Genomic DNA, 18,090 nt, shown 5'->3' with positions numbered 1-18,090 from the left:
TGGTAATAGAGAGGGAAATATGTTTTGTGTTAAAAAATTATTATACTGTATTTCCACACTCACTCTGTTGAGTTGTAATTCTGACAGCTGATGTTTACTTCTTTACTGCCCATAGTGAAAATTAAAGGCACACAGTGGATGGGTTCTTAAGGAGGGCTAAACTTTCCTTAAAGTCATCTTCACAAAATCTCCTCTGCCATGAAGATAACACTAAGTGAGAAATGGCAAAAAATTGTCCACTTTCAAGTTTTTACATGTATAACTTCTGTCTGAAGAGGAGCTACTGAGTTTGTCTGGCTTTGTTTGTTTTTTAATGGCCGCATATATCATGCCAGTACATTGATGGCCACCTACATAGACCTAGAATAAAACATCTGGTGTGTTGTTTCAAAACAGCAATGTTAGTTTCTGTGTGAAATTAGTTGGAACAACTTTCCCAAGTCACCTTTATCAGTAAAGGCCTATGAACATGCCACTATGTATTCTTCATTATCTACCACTCATACAGGAGATGAGAACTTCCCAACCTTGTCTATGGCTAAACTGGATATTAATTTACATTAAATTTCCCTTTGGTTTGCGACAACAGATAAATGTGAATTGCTAAACACATACTCACCGGTACAACTCTTTCCGTTTGCATCAAGCTCATACCCTTCATAGCACTGGCAGACGTAAGACCCAGGTGTGTTCACACAAATCTGCTCACAGGCGTGTTTCTCCACAGCACAAAGGTCCTGAGCTGCAAAACATAATTGCATGAATATGAAATTCTTGGACCTTCTATAATTCACGGGTAGACTACAGATCCAAAAAATATTTCAGGAAGCTACGAACAGCTCTTTAGAGATGAGCTCATTTTAACACAGATCACGCCAAGGTTCTGTCAAGCAGTGGAAGTCTTATGCCAGCAGGAACAGCCACTCGAAGCTGAGCAGCTCATTCCTTCAGCTGAAGGCAACAGCTATTGATAGGTCAATGGTGCTTAGTAGAGTTGCTTGACTGTATGTTTCCCTAAAAAGTTTGAAGGGCATTCTTCAGTTTTTTGGGGGAAAAAACCAACCCTGTTTATCTGTGTCTTTTTTTTTTTTTTTTTCATAACCCTTCCAGATAAACAAAGATGAGGTTGGAAGGGGGAAGAAAAGGAAAACACAACACCAAAAGACTTGGGGACATTTCATTTCTGAGCTTTTTTCAGTTTTGTGGAAAATACTACAGCAAGTTACCCCTCCCAAGCAAAAGATTTCATTAGAAAGATTACTATGACAAATTATGTCAGTTCAGCACGTGGCCCAATGAAGTAAAAGAAAAGGCTTTCTTTTCAGTAGACTAAAGCTTTCTGAGAACCCCAAGCTTTCCCACTGAAATCTCAGGAAGGAGAGTACTTTGTGATGCTCAGGATCAGGCCCAAAGACTGTTCAGCACATAACAATTGTTTACAGCTACAAAAAAGCTTTTGGGTCACGTTTGAGGAAACCAGCCAAGCAAGTAAGAATTTTCTTTTATAGCTGTCTGCTTCATATCAAGTGGCATGATGAACAGCATACAGTCGTTTAACTCTCTTATTCCAGTATAAAATATTCCAGTATAAAACTCTTATTCCACCCACAAATAGATAATTTTCCAGGTTGTTTCAGCTACATTTCCTCTTTTGTACTATTTTGTGTATTAATGTAAGATTTGAACATCTCTAGAGAAGAATGAAAGAGATTAATTTAAACAAACAAATATAGTGTAACAATAATAGCCATTATCTGACACAATCACTCTTCTCTACAAAAGTTAGACCTGAGTACGTGGAAGGAGCATCCTTTATATGGATGCAAAACCATCTTAATGAAATAAATATAAGACTATTTCAAGTTAAACAACATAACTTCTTTTCCCCTAGTTTTGTTCTGGAAGTTAGCCGAGTTGCTTTTTCTTTTTTTCCATGTGGAAAGCAGCAAGTCAAAAGTATGGCAGATTTTCTTCCTTCAATGCAAGGAAATACATTTCATTATAACATTATTTCTAAAAAAATTATCAAGGAGCAAAGCTATCTTCTGTTCAAAAGAAAAATGCGCCCTTTTCCAGCCTGAAGCAAAGTTGTCAATTCATTGCTGATTGAAGCCATTTGGTTAAGGGTTTTTAAGAACTGAATACTGATATGGTGTACTCTCACAACATAAAAAAAAAGGAACAGAAGAACAAAAAAAGAGTATAACTGTAGGTGCAGGAGAATGAAAAGAGAGTATAACTTAAGGTACATACCATTCATCTTTTCTACAGTGTTAATTTAGAAAGTGTTAAAATATACATGTACGGAGGAGAAGGATCCTGGGGGTCCTTACAAGTATCTAAAGGGTGGGTTGAAGGAGGATGGAGCTGGACTCTTTTCAGTGGTTCCCAGTGACAAGACAAGGGGAAACGGGCACAAGCTGGAACATAGAAAGTTCCATTCAAATATGAGGAAAAACTTTACAGTGAGGGTGACAGAGCACTGGAACAGGCTGCCTGTCCAGGGAGGTTGTGGAGTCCCCTTCTCTGGAGATCTTCAAGACCTGCCTTGATGCAGTCCTGAGTAATGTGCTCTGGGCAATCCTGCTTTAGCAGGGGAGTTGGACTAGATGATCTCTAGAGGTCCCTTCTAACTCCGACAATTCTGTGACTTCTGTGACTTCCATGAAATGTGTCCAAACCTTGCATAAATACATCCGGTTTATGTTGTATTCATGTACTGCACTAAACATAAACATGATGAAGATTTATTTTACTTAGAGGTCAACTGAGGAACACATTGTTTCTGCACTTGTGGACAAACAGCAGCCAATGAAGATAACTAAAATCATCAGAGACTGGGTTTTTCTCCGGCCATGCTTCCCCTTACGTCCAGAAACAAGTTGTCCAGTTTGTCCAGGCTTGGTCCCCTTTCCTCATGAATTCTGTTACTTCTCTGGGGAGCTTTCAGACATAATGGTCTGACCTTGTCTAGACTGCTACTGTATCATCTCCCTCCTTCATCAATGACTTGCACTATCCTAGCATATTTAAGGCCAATTTGATGGCTCTCAATATTAGATTTCCAGTGCTAATTGCTAAAATTAGTTTATAGTTTGGTGATGTTGAAAAAAGACCATTAGAAGTAGGCTACAAACACACTGAATGACTCATTCCCCATTCACATTTAGCAAGCTGCAATCTAGTATCATCTATTTGATGATCAAAGCAAGAACAGAGTCAAGCAACTCATGTGTGACAGGTAAGTGGGGAAAACTAGTATGACTGAGTCATAGCTAAAAAAAACCCCTAAAGCATTGCAGAAATGGGCTTCGAAAAGTAGTAGAGAGGGAACACTGAGGGCTACTGTGCATGGGTCACCAGTAGGAAAACTAGACACAGTTCCAAAACTCTCTTGGAAATCAATCTGTAATTTGAAGCAGTGCAGTGTCCAGAAGCTGAACTACGGGCTGATATAAACTATGGAAACGTAACAAAATAAAAAAGAAGAAGACACAATGAAGAAAGAATTTCTCATGCTTGTAATTAATTTTTTTTTAATTGACTCACAAAAAAATTTCAATTGTCAAAATTGATCTTAGGGGTGAGGATGGGGAAAATGTGTGAGAGGAAATTAAAAAAAAAAGAGAAATTTTGAATTTCAAATTTCCAGAAAAATTGAAAGCAAAATAATTCTTTCTTAAAAATTCTTTAAGAAAATTGATAGTATGAGGCGGGTTTAAAAGAAAGTTTTAAAGGATATGAAAGTTTTAAATTAGAAACATTTTAAGATGGACACAATAAAAAAAACAGGCTAGAGAATATTACTGAAATATGATTACATAGCTGGAGATATCACTCGGATTCTGACGACCCTCTTTCTGAAGAGCTATAGCAAATATGCAGAAGCAGAGAAAATAGGCTGTGTGAAAAATTTTTCTTGTCACTGTTCTTATCTTGGTTTAGCTGCTAAACCAAGAAATAATTAGGAAATATTCCAGATTGGATTGAATTTTTTTGCATCTTCTTGAGGAAACAAAAACACAAATAAAGTGTTAAATTTGTTCCATTTAACACAAATAATTCCCCTATAATTCACACACATGCATATGACAAATGCCTACATTTGGTGAAGGATGCTAGAAGGTCTAGAAAACAGAGGTTCCTAGAAGTAACTCATTCCATAGCCCAACAGCACAGGAGGTGAACAGCTCAAAAGGATTTTCCTACTGTAGCCCACGCAGCAGCGAGAATGTCGAGATCACTCCGGTGCTGGCTTTCTTTTGTTCCCATTCCTATTTACTGTGGCTCTGACTGAAACCATGTGTCCTACTGCACATGGAAGGACTTTAATTCCCAAGTTGCCAAGTCGCCTCAGTTACTGACATACTCCTGCTGTTTTGGTGGTCATTAAGTATTTGATATAAAATACAACACTAAGCAAGAGAGACTAAGAACCCTCTAATTCCAAGCTACCTGATTGTTTTATGGCACTCTCATCAGATGTGGAACACGCGAGTTCAAACACAAGGACAGGATTTGAGTCTCCATCCTTCACCTTGATTCTAAATTATAAATTGTGAGGGTACATTCTATGCTCTCACCATGACTGTGTCCCCCAGCTTTTTTAAAAGACATTTTCCAAAATTTTCCTTCTGGCTATAATCAGTTTGGCAAATTTCACTTGAATCCATGTACTGTTGTGGGATAAGAAACTGATTTTTTAGCAACTACGTTTTCCACCAGTAACCAAAAATAGTATTACATAATTTCTTTAAAATAATGGCAGATACAGAAAAAATTTGGCATACCCGTCTAATGTAGTCTGCTGTTAATTACTAGGAAGCAAGTTAAAACAGATGAAAGAAATACTGTTTACAAAGATCACACTTAGAGTGAAATACAGTTTGTTATTATAAACTATAAAGCCAATTACTTAAAAAGTCAACCCTTTTAAAGAAAGAAATGAGAGCATAAGCAAGACTTTTAAAACTATTCTTTGAACGGTTGCAAACCCTTATACTTAAGAAGAGCTTTTCAGAACAGCAAGTTATTTCACCGTTCTTTCGTATGGGGTTTTTTGCACCTTTCTGTACTACTTAGTACTGATTGCTATCTAGACAAGTTACTAAAGCAGTTGGATTCACTTCATGTGAGATGATAAAACAGTTCTTTCTTTGATTATTGCTTCACTGTTGAACTTACTACACCAATAAAATTCAAATGCAATTTTTTGCAGTTACAGTGTACCTCTGCAGAGCTGTGTACAAAAATGAGCTTGGTGTATTTCAGAAAGGTTTATAAGAACTTCATTTACACAAAACAAGAAAAAGAATTACAACTTTACCTTTTCAGACACTTTCTGATGATTACCATTCATTATATACTGAGCTCAGTCCTTCTTTATGAGCCCAATAAAAAGGGGGTGTGATGTTAAGCACTATTTGGGAGTGTGAAAGAGAAAAGTTAAGAAAAACATACTGCTGCAAGTCTTCTGGTCAGCATTCAGAATGTATCCTTGTTTACACCTGCATAGGTAGGAGCCAGGGGTGTTTATGCAGAAGTGATCACAGCGATGCTCAGTTGTACTGCATATATGGGGCACTGAAAGAAAAAAAGTAAAGCGTTATTAACCGCTGGTCTTTCTTGTGGTCACAACTTAAAAAAAAAAATAGTGTAGAAAATTTTACTGAAGCGATTTAGAAATTTCAAATTGAGTGTTGACAGTAAAGACAAAAATGGAAGCTGAAGCCTGCCAGACTGTAAAAAAATCCTTAACAAACAGTACTGTGTATTTATTCTTAAATAAGTAGGAATTCAGATATTTTCTGTCTGGCTGACATTGGTGGCATGTTTTTGGACATGAAATTATATGTGGAATGGAGATATAAACAAAATAAAAATACACAATACAGTATCTGGAAACACTAATTACTTGGTGGTCCCAGGAAGACAATGAAACAAACGTACAAAATTCTAATTTAGAAAGCAAGTGGAATTTAAGTACAAACTGTTCCAGAGGACATTCCATTTCTTGAATGAGGAAAATGAACACACAGCACAATACTAAAGAAGAATGAATAGAAAACAGCCCAGCCTGATAAAGAATCTTCCTTCCTTAGTTATTACTGTTGAGGAACATACAAGCAATACATGATGACACTGAGGTTATGCATCTCCAAGATTCATGGAAGCAGAGCTGAGCTACCCTCCACGGTATAGGTATTTCTAAGTCTATCTTTAATCTGTTTGTAACTTATGTCTCTAATAGCAAGTAGTAAAATGCAACAGACTGAGACAGAAAGAAAAGGAATAGTGAGCCCATTCTGTCAAATTCATTGCTGAATTATTTTTCTCCAGATCAGTAATTGGGAATTAAGAAATCTCCTTGATGTTTTCTTTCCACTGGAGAATTGCTTGTATGTAATTTCTATAATATACAGGTAAATTACTCCTGAGAGAACATTGTGTGGAAAATAATCTATTTTGCCCAACAACAATTAGGGATTGATGTGCTCCTTACTGTGCTAGGTCGGCAAAGCTCAAAATTTATGGGATAGATATTAACAGTAATCTTCTAGCAGCCACAACAGGAGCCTGCTAAATAACTTAACATGTGGTATGTGTGGTACTTGTGGAAAAAAATTGTGGTTTTGAGATATATAGTATGTAACTAGTCTTTGGAATGGTTACCAGAGTTATGCATTTATTACTAATACACAAACCACCACAATTCCCAAATCACTTAATCAGCTTTTTGGATCTCATAATTTTCTGCCATAATAAAACTTCTAAAGTACTTTTATTTATGTGAATACAGACCTGCTTGGACTTCTTGTTTTTTCATCTTTCTGTCATTCTAAAAATGAAGTTTGTGGCCTCTGGTACTTTCTAAACATAAGTTTCCTCCTGGCTACATTTCACTAGCTTTCAACATCAGGTATAGCTTGTTATGACCAAAGCAGCACTTTCAAATATGACAAATGAAAAATGTAATCATTTCAGTAGTTTAAGCGTTAGAAAATCTTACCATATGCTAGTGCTGTAGAATGTGAATCTACAGAACATTACTCCAAAAACAGTCAGTCCTCCCATATCAAAAGAACACAAGGTTGCAAAACACAGTATTCAATGACAGGCATCCCAATAACTCAGTCTGTTCTGAGAATATATTGTTACCATCTGTTACCAATCTTCTGACATACCATCACATAAAATTTTTTCCCAAGTGTCTCTGTAGCACCCATTTCAATGAACCAGTGGTGCTCTGGTCATGAGTCAAATTTCTGTGGCAAAGGAGGCTGCTGTCTGTATGATTTCTGCAACCTCATTTGTTGCAGGAGGTGTTTGGTGGACACAGCCAGAGACTGAAGTAATAGAAAGGGTGATCTCATGGTTAAGGAATTTGAATGTGAGCCTTGTGAATTAGATTTTATCTCTGTCTATGTCACAGGGTCCTGAATTGATATTGGGCAAGTTGCACAATTGCGTGGTGAAACCCTGGCACAGGTTGCCCAGAGAGGTGGTAGATGCCCCATCCCTGGAAACATTCAAGGTCAGGTTGGATGGGGCTCCAAGCAACTTGATCTAGTTGAAGACATCCCTGGTCATTGCAGGAGGGTTGGACTAGATGACCTTTAAAGGTCCCTTCCAATCCAAACTATTCTATGATTCTACATGGACTCTTCTGAGAATGTATCTGCTAGGCAGTGGGTAATCTCTGCCATCCATGGGTAAAGAGTGCCTGATTTGTTTTACTCTTTATTTTCCCCACAGAGATTCATCACTTGGCCAGGTTTTTCTCTTATATTCACAGGAACCATGAAAGCACATTCCCACAGACAGAAGGGCAACCCAGACAGGAGGACAGCTCAGGCGCCAAGGTCTTTTCCCACAGCATGAAGCCCAGCAGACTGCATGCCAGGAGGCTTGACCAGAGGGGCCCCTTCAGTTGCTCTAGCAAAGAAACAAGGTGTCTGTGTGTTCAACTCAGCTGCAATGATATTGCCTCTGGGTCCACACTGAGGAGGACCCTAAAAAACTAACCACATTTCCCGGGAGGAATGTCTGCTCTGGGAAGCAGAGGCTACGGATGCTTAGATTGCTCTCTTGAAATTCAGTAAGCTGAAGGCTGCCCAGACTCAATAAAATATAAAGGATTCTATCTGCAACTTAGTCCCTTAAGTTGAAATCCATAAGAACCTAACAGCTTAAATTCTCTGTTGCACCTGGGCTTGGGTTTTTAAGTGCGCTTTTGGATCTCACCTTCAGTTCCTGACACAGCAAATGTTGTGGAGGCATTCCCTGAGAAAAGGAGGCAGCATCAATCTCTGTCACCTCCATACTCCTCCATCTGCCGAGGGGTGGTTTTATTGAGGATCACATGTATTTGAATTAAAAGTGAGCTATAAAACTCTAATACATTTACAGGACACTGCCTAATCAGAAAAAAAAATTAGTAAGTGCTATTTGTACTGGACTTGTTTCTAAAACACAATTAAAAAAATGCAGTAAGATGAAGTTTTGAAGCATTTGCTGTTCATTCCATTAAAACTCGCAATCCATGTTTTGTTTACTCTTTCTTGGTTTTTAAATGTATCTTACTACGCCAGCTAATAATATGGCAAGGAAGAAACAGGAAAAAATCTATTATCTGATGAATGTCTGTGATGGAGTTTTGTGCTGATGCAGTTCAGCTGGAGTCCTGTTGCTCTTTGAAACAATTTTGGAAAAGACCAAGTAAGGAAAATTCTCCAGACTATCCTGACAATAAGCCTCAGCTCTTTTCTGGCAAAAGCATCCCTAGAGATGAGTGAGCATTCAGTCTCACCATGCATTTTTTTTCTGGACTCTGCTGAAAATGCCTCAGCTTAATGCCAAATCTATATGAAGATGTTTCATATTTATCTCAGGAAAAAATAAAAAAGAAAATTATATTAAATACACAGATATTTGTAAAAGGTAATTTCTTACCAGGGAATTACAGATGGAAGTGATTTCTCTGTTGTAAATTAATACCTATTAGATGTTATTTACTTCATTATATGAATGAGTAATATCACTGTAATGGCTTTTCCCAACTTTCTGTATTTAAAATGGATGGAATAAAACCACTACCATGTCTCTGTGTCTCATTTCCAGTCACAAGGCATGCACAGAGGCAATTATTTGCAGAGAATTAGTATGTGAACTTTAGAAGAGGAATACATGAACTCCATATAATTTTTTTAATAACCAAAAGACCGTTTATCAGTTTGAAGTTTCAGTACTAAGGGAGATCACATTTAAAATCAATAGTATAATATTCTAATAGCAGAGGGGTTTAAATTTATTGCTATTATGCAATGAATAGGAAAATCATGATATGTGTTTTTGCCTCACTGCATATAACCACTAGGAATTAGATCACATTTTATGGCACTTAGCAGTAGAATTAGTTTTTCCCCATATGTATGACCGTTGTTCTATATGTTGTCTGGCTAGTCTCCCTTTTTTTTCCTATATAGATATTCTAACAGATAAGGCTCCATGTAAAAAAAAAAAAAAAAAAAAAAAAAAAAAAGTTTAATTACAATGCATAATTTTTTTCTGTGTTTTACCTTCATCAATGCATTCAAATCTATAGAAAAAAAAAAAACCAAACCTTACCACAAAGTTTAGTTTGGAAAGCAGAGGTCAATGTTTCAATCTGACTGAAATTAGCCACCAGAAACACATGCTCTTCATGCGGTTCACTCCCAATGGACTTCAGCGTATTCATATCCACTCTTCCCACTCCAATGGCAAAAATCAGGATACCCGAGTTACGAGCTTTAGCAGCAATCTCTGCCACTGGATCCTGAGGTCTCCCATCCGTCACTATCATGATAATTCGGGGCACGTTCTGCTTCAGAGGTCGAGCTCCTTCTGACTCTGAAAATGCGATGTTCACCGCATACTGAATAGCCAGGCCAGTCATGGTGCCCGTCGCCAGGTGCATCATCCTCCTCACTGCTCTCTCAATATCCTGCTTCCTCCTGAATGTCTTCAGCGAGAACTCGTGTTTGACTGTGCTGCCGTACTGAATCAGACCTACTCGGGTGGCATCAGGACTGATGTCCAGGAACTGCAGGATGGTTAAAATGAACTCCTTCACTTTTTCAAAGTCATAAGGACGTACGCTGCGAGAGCTGTCGATGATGAAGACAAGGTCCAGAGGTTTGTTGTTGCAAGTATTTTCTGGAAGGCAAAATGCAAACAAAAATACTTTACAAGAATTTAAAAATGCAAACTGCTTCAGGATGACCTGATGTCTCAAACATGCTGTCTAAACAAACACCCCGACAGGTGCTGGGAAAGGACATGAAAAATCGGAGATGCCAGAACTAAGACTACTTGAGCAACATAAATTTAGCCTCCAGTAAATAACAAAAGCTGCCTGTTATACATGATCAGTATATATATTATTTTTTTTTGTGAGATCAGTGCTCAGAATGGCTAATGGCAGTGGAATGGGTAGATACTTTGCCATACCCTGTTTTGTTGTTGTTGAGATTTTGACCTCATACCCCAGGCAGGATGGAAACCCATTCTGAATTACATAGTTACTATCTGGGTTGCATTGTGATGCTTTTTGTGGTATTGCCTGAGAATTTAGAGATCTAACACTCCGATGAGGCAGTGAGGTATCAGTCCTCCATTTCAAACAGGGAAAACAGAACACAAAGAAATTCAGGTCAAAAGTGTCTGTTAATTGCAGTGACCGATAAGAGTCGTGAAGAGACTGATTTTTCAGAGAACTTGGCATTAAGCAGCACTTTGCATGTACAAAGTACAGCTCTCAATGACGTCAACTGCAGCTGTAAGTGCTCAGCACTTCTGCAAATCAAACCCCATGATTTCAAACACATAATTAATGGCCATCTGGGAGAAGTCTCGCCTATTGGACTAGCTCAGCATCACACAGAAATTCTGTGGCTGCATCAGAGAGAAAATTCTGTTGTCTGCAGTGGCACTCAACTTGGCCAAAAAGACCACTCGCGTACTTCCTGGAATCTTCTGTTTCGGCCATCAACAGTATTTTTTTCCAAAATTTCCAAAAGCCACTGAAACAGAAATACCACAGGGTATGTCTACATCTGACAACTGCAAAGGTGGGCAACCCAAGCTATCACAGGTAACAGCAGAAGTGAAGGCTGGCTGCCTTCTGGGCTTGCTACCAGCTTTCTGGGACCCTGGGTATACATTGTCTGGCTTCTGCTTAGCATCCTTCTTTTTTGAAAGAATATGAGACGCATGAATTGTGTGATGAGAATGGATAGGGACTGACCATTCACAGAAAGCCAACACATGGCAGGCTTAAGGTGAGCAGGTGGAGGTGAGCCACAAGCCTTGCCACAGAAGGCAGCATATGGCAAAAGATTAGAAGGACTTTAAAGGGCTTTATGGGATGCTGGTGAAGAGAAGTGAACTGAGGTTCAATATCTACTTTAAGGACACCTCCAGATCTGGAAATTCCTGAGCCCCAAAAGCACGGGGGAATACCTGCAGGTAGTATTGCCTTGTTCTTAAGCTTTTCTGTATGCATTCACTTTTGCCTGCTGTCACAGACAGGACACTGCCTACTATGGCTTCAATCAGTGTGTCTGCTCCTGTTCTTAAATTCCTGTGGCTATGAATAAAACTGTGAGATAGCGAGTTGACCATTTGTCTGCCTGGCTTGAAAGATTAAAAGTGGCAAGAATGTTCCTCAAACTGTGGTAGCGTCCTCATCTTACTAAACTGAGATAATCTCAACCAGTAACCTCTCTTATTGTCCAACCCAATTCAATTCCCAGTGCCCTCTCATCTATCTTGTGCACTGAATGAGGCAAATGCTTGGTGGAAAAGTAGTATTTGACTGTATAATTAAAGGTCATGTCATAGTGCACAAGTAGAAGTGGGCCAATCAAAGACTCAATTGGAAAAACATCTGTCTGTAGACAAGCTTTTACATGAGTTCACTTGTGACTGCTGATGAATGCGAACCATGTGCTTCTGCCAAGGCATGGGGTGAGAAAGATGCCTGTTTTCACTTGTTAACTCAGAGGCCTCTTTCATAGATTACCAAGAACATTTGTGGGCATAGAATAAAAATGCTCTTTGATGACAATGAAAATGACTGCCTGGATTTATTCATGTGCAGCCTACAGTCTGGCTTTATTCGTAAGCGTAGGAATATGCTAGAGTTGCTTATTCTTTCAAAATCAGAGGATGTTGAATGCAAGCCAAATTGAGCAGAAACAAAATTCCAGTTCTAATGGGATACAGATATCCTGACATATTAACTATTTTCTATCTTATTATCTTAATGGCACATCTAATTATTAATTATTTTTACTAATATAACATGAAATATTCCAGCATGGTTGTGATACAAAGATCACAATACAATACAATTTGTGGGAGCAGAGCAAGTGGAAAGAAAGATAATTACAGAAAAAAGGCTAAGAATATGTGTGTATATATGAGGGGCAGGACAGAGGAGGGAGAAGGGTAAAATGACTGCTATTTTATTTCTCTTAAAACAATTCAAAACTAGAGCTATGGTTTTGAATCCTTTTTATTTGAATATAAAGATTTGGATCCCAGCCTGAAGAGACAGTTATGTATTTTGAAGTCAGGCATGAATCTTGGTGGGAAAAAACCTGGACGGCATTAATGGATAGTACTACCAGAAATATACCCCATTGTGCTAAATTACTTAAGAAAAAAAAATCTATCAGTCTGAATGCACTACAGCATATTTCAAAACTACTTTCACTAGTAAAATTCTCTCTACAGAAATACTAAGCATTTCCAAATTAAAATGTATTTAAAATCTGTCTTCTGACTTGCTGGGGATTTTTAATAACCTTGTAATCATTAATATTGGTTTAGCTGAGATGGGCTGAGTGAAAAATAAAGTGTAACTCTTTTACTAAGCAAAACTCCAGCTGGGTGGTATTTTGAGGAGTGGCAATCAGTAATGACTAACAGATCTGAATGCTTATTCCCTCAGATAAATTTACAGTGATACCTTTTCAGCACTTGCCCTGTAAACTATAACCTCTTCCTCCTACCAGCTCTCACATTTAAACACAGGACTTTCTCACAACTTTGGCAAAAATCCTGGTACCCAAAAGGAATTCCCTTCCACTTTTCTTATGAAAAGTGACATATTCATTGAAAAGAGCTACTCATCCATAAACCTGTTTCTAAGTCAGCAGAGGTTTTGTATTGCCAACACAAAAGTTAAAAAACCCTCAATGTGAGTTGTATTATCCAAAGGCAAGACAAGGACAGGCAAGGTAAAGGAAGGAAAGGAAGGAAAGATTGGACATGCAGAAAATTATTGACAGTGAGAACAATCAGCCATTGGAATAATCTCCCCAGGGAAGTGGTGGATTCCCCAACATTGGACGCCTTTAAGATTCAGCTGGACAGGGTGCGGGGCCACCTTGTCTAGACTGTGCTTTTGCTAAGAAAGATTGGACCAGGTGATCCTTGAGGTCCCTCCCAACCTGGTATTCCATGATTCTATGAAGATCAAGTCAACAGTAAATACATTCTCCTCCTCCACTCAATATCTAGTTTGTCTGTAAATGACAGTTACAGTGATGCCACCTTCACAAAATTAACAAGGAAAGGAAATTTCAGATCTCCCTGGAAGAATCCAGCTGGGATCCAATTACCTAGATACATAAAACAGAGCTTAAAAGAATATTTCACATTGAGCATCTTAGTTTCCTCTAAAGCTGAAAACTCCATTAAATTATTTTCTCTGATCCCTGCAGGTTTTCCTCTGCTTCTTTCTCAAAGCAAATTATGCTCAGTCCTGAACCCCTACTTTAGCTTTGACAAAGCTCACACTGCTTTGACTTAGCTCACCCACCCAGGGTCTCTGTCTGAGAGTGTGTTTGTACCCTCTCAGCTTACTTCTTACTAACGTTACTTTGCCTTAATATAACTAAAGCAGAGCCAGGGAGTTTTCCTGGGCATTGGAATTGAATCTTCTAGACTGTTAAATCATTAGAACAGTTCCCGGTATTGTTTAGGCTAAGAAAATTAACATTTTCTCAAACAATTCTCAGGTATTATGTGGGAAGTATCATGACCCAGGGACCCATCCTAATAAGCAATGTGGATGCAACCACCCTGTAAGCTCAGGGTGTTCAGTAGTACAGAAGCAGGCTGTTTATGCCACTGGTCTCAGTGCCAGAGAGATACAAGCTAAGCTCAGAGGCCAACTGACCTGCATCTGCAGTATTAAACTCACCTTCCCGCTAAAACAGAGTGGCTGTAGGCAAACTGTCTACTGAGAATAACCCCTGTCCACTGTAGCCTCTGAACTACACATCGAGATTGCTCTGCCTGTGGGCCAGAGGCAGCTCCAGAAATTTAACAGCAACAACAGTGGTGGAGTCCCAATGCCCGAGAATGTCCCCTGGCATTGTTTAATTTCCTCAGACATTTCCATTTTGGGACATTCAAACCGAACACATTCAAGGGACCCAAGTTTTACGATGGTGATTTTTCAAAAGTTTTTGCAAGTCAGCTCCCTTGAAAAGATTGATTGTTCAAAAATGAGTTCTTTTTCTATTGTTTTCCTACATCTTTATGATTCCTTAATGCTTCTTTTTAAATCTGCATATTACATATTTGGTTATGTAGGTCTTTATCCTAGTACAAGAGAATGGATAACTGTTAAAGAAGGCTATTGCTGTATGCAAAGCAAAAGCAGGTTAGGCCAATTTGGTAAATAATACAGCAAAGTTAAGACATTGAAAAAGTAATTGATAACAACTAAATATTAGTTCCATGAAGATTTTTGTTATAGACTAAGACAATTTAAGCAAAAAGGAAGGATGAGATCAGTTAAGAAAAAAAATGAGATCATAGAAAAATTATTGCCTGAGCAGGCAATACAACAATGGCATTTTTAAGACTCAATATATTGTGTTTCTTAGCTCACTCCATAGTAATGTATATACAAAAAATTACATGTCCTGTGCCATTGCCAGCAATAACACTAGGTTTATTTTTAGATTCTATCTTAGAGTAACAGAACAAAATTCTTCACTCAGAATTAAATAAAAGAGGAGAAAACTGTTCTCCCAGCTAGCACATTATAAAACTGCTTCCTAAATTTCTCTTCTTTCTTTGCCATTTTATTATTTCATTTTCCCTCTAGTCCTCACCTTTACTTGCCTCTGTTTTCTTTACAACTTCTTTCTTTATAAATCTCGGTATAATTCCTACCAAATTTGTTTCAAGATGTATGAACTTGCTGGGTGTCAAATATTTTTTCTTAAAGTTCAGAATTCTGCTTTTCCCTAGCTAAGAAAGATTGGGTTTGACAAGTTCTCAGATATTTCGAAAAAATTTCTCAGTTCATCAAGAAGATTTAATCTTCTTGCCATACAATCATTAATTTGCAATTAATTCATAAATATACCAACAGCAAAATGCTCTGATGGGAAGAAAGATATATCCATGTATTACCTGCATACACCTTCTAGGAAACTGCAGTAGCTTCATTTGCAAAGATCAAGTATGAAGTATGTAGCAGTTACTGTAACATTGTTCCTGTTTGGAAAACACATTTTGTGGTTGTTGCCAAGATTAAATGAAGAACAGCAGTAAGTCAAATCACTTCTTGGCTCTAGTGAGACATTGTGTACAAATTAACTTCCTCCTTTTCTTTTTTTCTCATTTTAATTCAAAGAAGAGCACAGGATGGTTATGGTGCGTTTCAGATATAATCATACCTAGTTCCTGAAGTAAACGTTAGAAACTGCTCAGTACCCCTTTCCTGGCACGCATACCTACTGCACGCCGGTCTGCAGGTCACTCCACCTCTTACCAGCTCTGGGACATACCTTGTGTCCAAGACCTGTTCCCATACTCCATGGCCCCATCCCTGCTCTCAGCCTTTTTCCAAAGTCATGGACCTCTGGCCCTAACCCAAAGATTCATTATGAGTTTGGCAACTCACACATTCCTCCTTACAAATTTCTTCATCTGGGAACACTCTAAACGCAACACAGCCTCCAGACATTTCTTTATTCCTCTGACAAAATCTTTTCTGAACTTCCAAAATTTCTGAGAGAACTGTACAGCAGTAGGCTCATGTCCACAGATTTCTATTTCCTTCTACATGCAAATGCTTCATTATCAGCCAGTATGGGAGGGTTCATTACCTTGTTCTCATCTCACCTCACTATTTCTATTCCCTTCCTGTCATCCTTTCCAAAATATCAAGGTCATTATTAATATAAAGTCCCCAAACTGACTTCTAGTATTTCTCCACTTCTTTACTGAGACTGGTGTTGCCCCCAGCATCAAGCCAGAGTACGGTATAGGGATGCTCTCAAGTTTCTTAGTTCTTTTTGCATATTTCAGCTGTTCCAAGATGGAAACTGCTGGGTTTCCTAACAGGAGTCAAACCATCTTTCATGGTCAGAAAGACCAGGGAGTGGGTTGCGTTCCCTTGCAGGCTGGGGAGCACCTGGACAGAGGATGGTGCATCCTGATACCCCCACACCAGTCCCAGCAGCATCAGCATCTACCCACCTCTTCCTAACAGAAACCCTGTTACGTCCTCTCAGCTGAGCCCAGCTCACACCCAGGAGAGGAGAGGAATTAATTTTCTGTGCCATGATGGCCTCCTAGTCCACACAGTTAATGCTACTTTGAATCCAGCTCCCACAGACAGCGTAGAGGCATTTACTCTGCCTGTGACTCTCTTTTCCTGCACGCATCTGGAAAACACCAAATCACAACCAACACCAAAAAAAAAAAAAGGTGGCTGAATGGGGGTCTCTGTATCTTTCTCCTTGAAGATCTGAAAACTCCTATTTTGCTTGAGCTACCTGGGGTACTCTTGGAAGGACACACAAGTCCTTGTTAGAAAAGGAACAGAGAGAAAAAGTAAATGGCTGGTAGTAGAAGTGTAGAAAATTTAGTGAAAAAATGTGATCTTAATGACTTTGTGCTGTTTCTTTTCAGGACATTCGCTTAACGTTTTAAAAACTCGTATCCACACTTTTTTAAAAGCTGCCTGTGCCTTTGTTTATGGGGAAAGCTGTTAGCAACCTCAACATTACTCAGTGATCAGCTGACCTGAAACCACATATTTCTATCCATTGGTAACAGTCTAACTATTAGACTCTTTTCCAGAACAGTTTCAGAAACAGCACCATGGGATAGTGCCATACACCATTTCCCCTTGCTCCCCAAAACACGTGGGACATCATGCCCACTGGCATTCCACTATTTCTACCACCTCAGCAGTACTTAACTAAGCAGACGGGGTCTTCTAGCTTTCAAAGCCATTTAAAGGCATGTTGTCTTCACTCACAATAATGTCTGATTACCCACTCATGCCAATAAAACAAGATATTCCTTAAGTTATGCAAATGCTGTTTCCAGGATTTTCAAGTTAATTTCACACGTATGTGCTTTTTTAATTATTAAGTACCTGCAACAAAGCCACAACCACCACACTTTTGAACGTTCAGTGTTCTTTCTTTTGGCCTGGTCTTCCTTCAAGACAAAACATACAGAGGAGGCTTTGAGCTCTTTGAGAATATACACGTAAAACCAGAGTTTGCAATTTTACTCAGTGAATTATCATCAAGGCAAACTCTTTTTCAAACAGAAATGGTATTTCACAGTAATTTGTGGGGGTTGTAACAAACAATTTCAGAAACTCAAAGAGCATTTGCAGTTTAGTATGTGACAGCTTTTTCTGTAGCAGCAGATATTCTTTCCCCCTTGTGGAAAACTTACAAATTACTTTTAAAAAAAAGGAAAAGGGAAAAAAGGCGGGGGGTGGGGGGGGTGGGGAGGGGGATAAAATAATGAGAAGAGGAGAGAGGAGAGAGGAGAGAGGAGAGAGGAGAGAGGAGAGAGGAGAGAGGAGAGAGGAGAGAGGAGAGAGGAGAGAGGAGAGAGGAGAGAGGAGAGAGGAGAGAGGAGAGAGGAGAGAGGAGAGAGGAGAGAGGAGAGAGGAGAGAGGAGAGAGGAGAGGAGAGGAGAGGAGAGGAGAGGAGAGGAGAGGAGAGGAGAGGAGAGGAGAGGAGAGGAGAGGAGAGGAGAGGAGAGGAGAGG

At 38.9% G+C, this 18,090-nt stretch overlaps 1 protein-coding gene across 1 annotated transcript in view; it reads right to left on the bottom strand.

Annotated features, from left to right (window-relative positions):
* Positions 1–18,090, bottom strand: part of MATN2 (matrilin 2) — a 65,455-nt gene that overhangs the window by 40,971 nt on the left and 6,394 nt on the right. The window contains exons 2-4 of the mRNA XM_074145827.1: positions 9,628–10,197; positions 5,461–5,583; positions 620–742 (exon numbers count right to left, since the gene is read on the bottom strand). Coding sequence (XP_074001928.1) covers positions 620–742; positions 5,461–5,583; positions 9,628–10,197 — 816 coding nt within the window. The remainder of the gene's footprint in view (positions 1–619; positions 743–5,460; positions 5,584–9,627; positions 10,198–18,090) is intronic.

This window comes from Numenius arquata, chromosome 3 (genome assembly GCF_964106895.1).
Source record: "Numenius arquata chromosome 3, bNumArq3.hap1.1, whole genome shotgun sequence".
Classification (NCBI taxonomy): Eukaryota; Metazoa; Chordata; class Aves; order Charadriiformes; family Scolopacidae; genus Numenius; species Numenius arquata.
The sequence above is the reverse complement of the archived record's forward strand: the minus strand, read 5'-3'. Positions and strand labels throughout refer to the sequence as shown.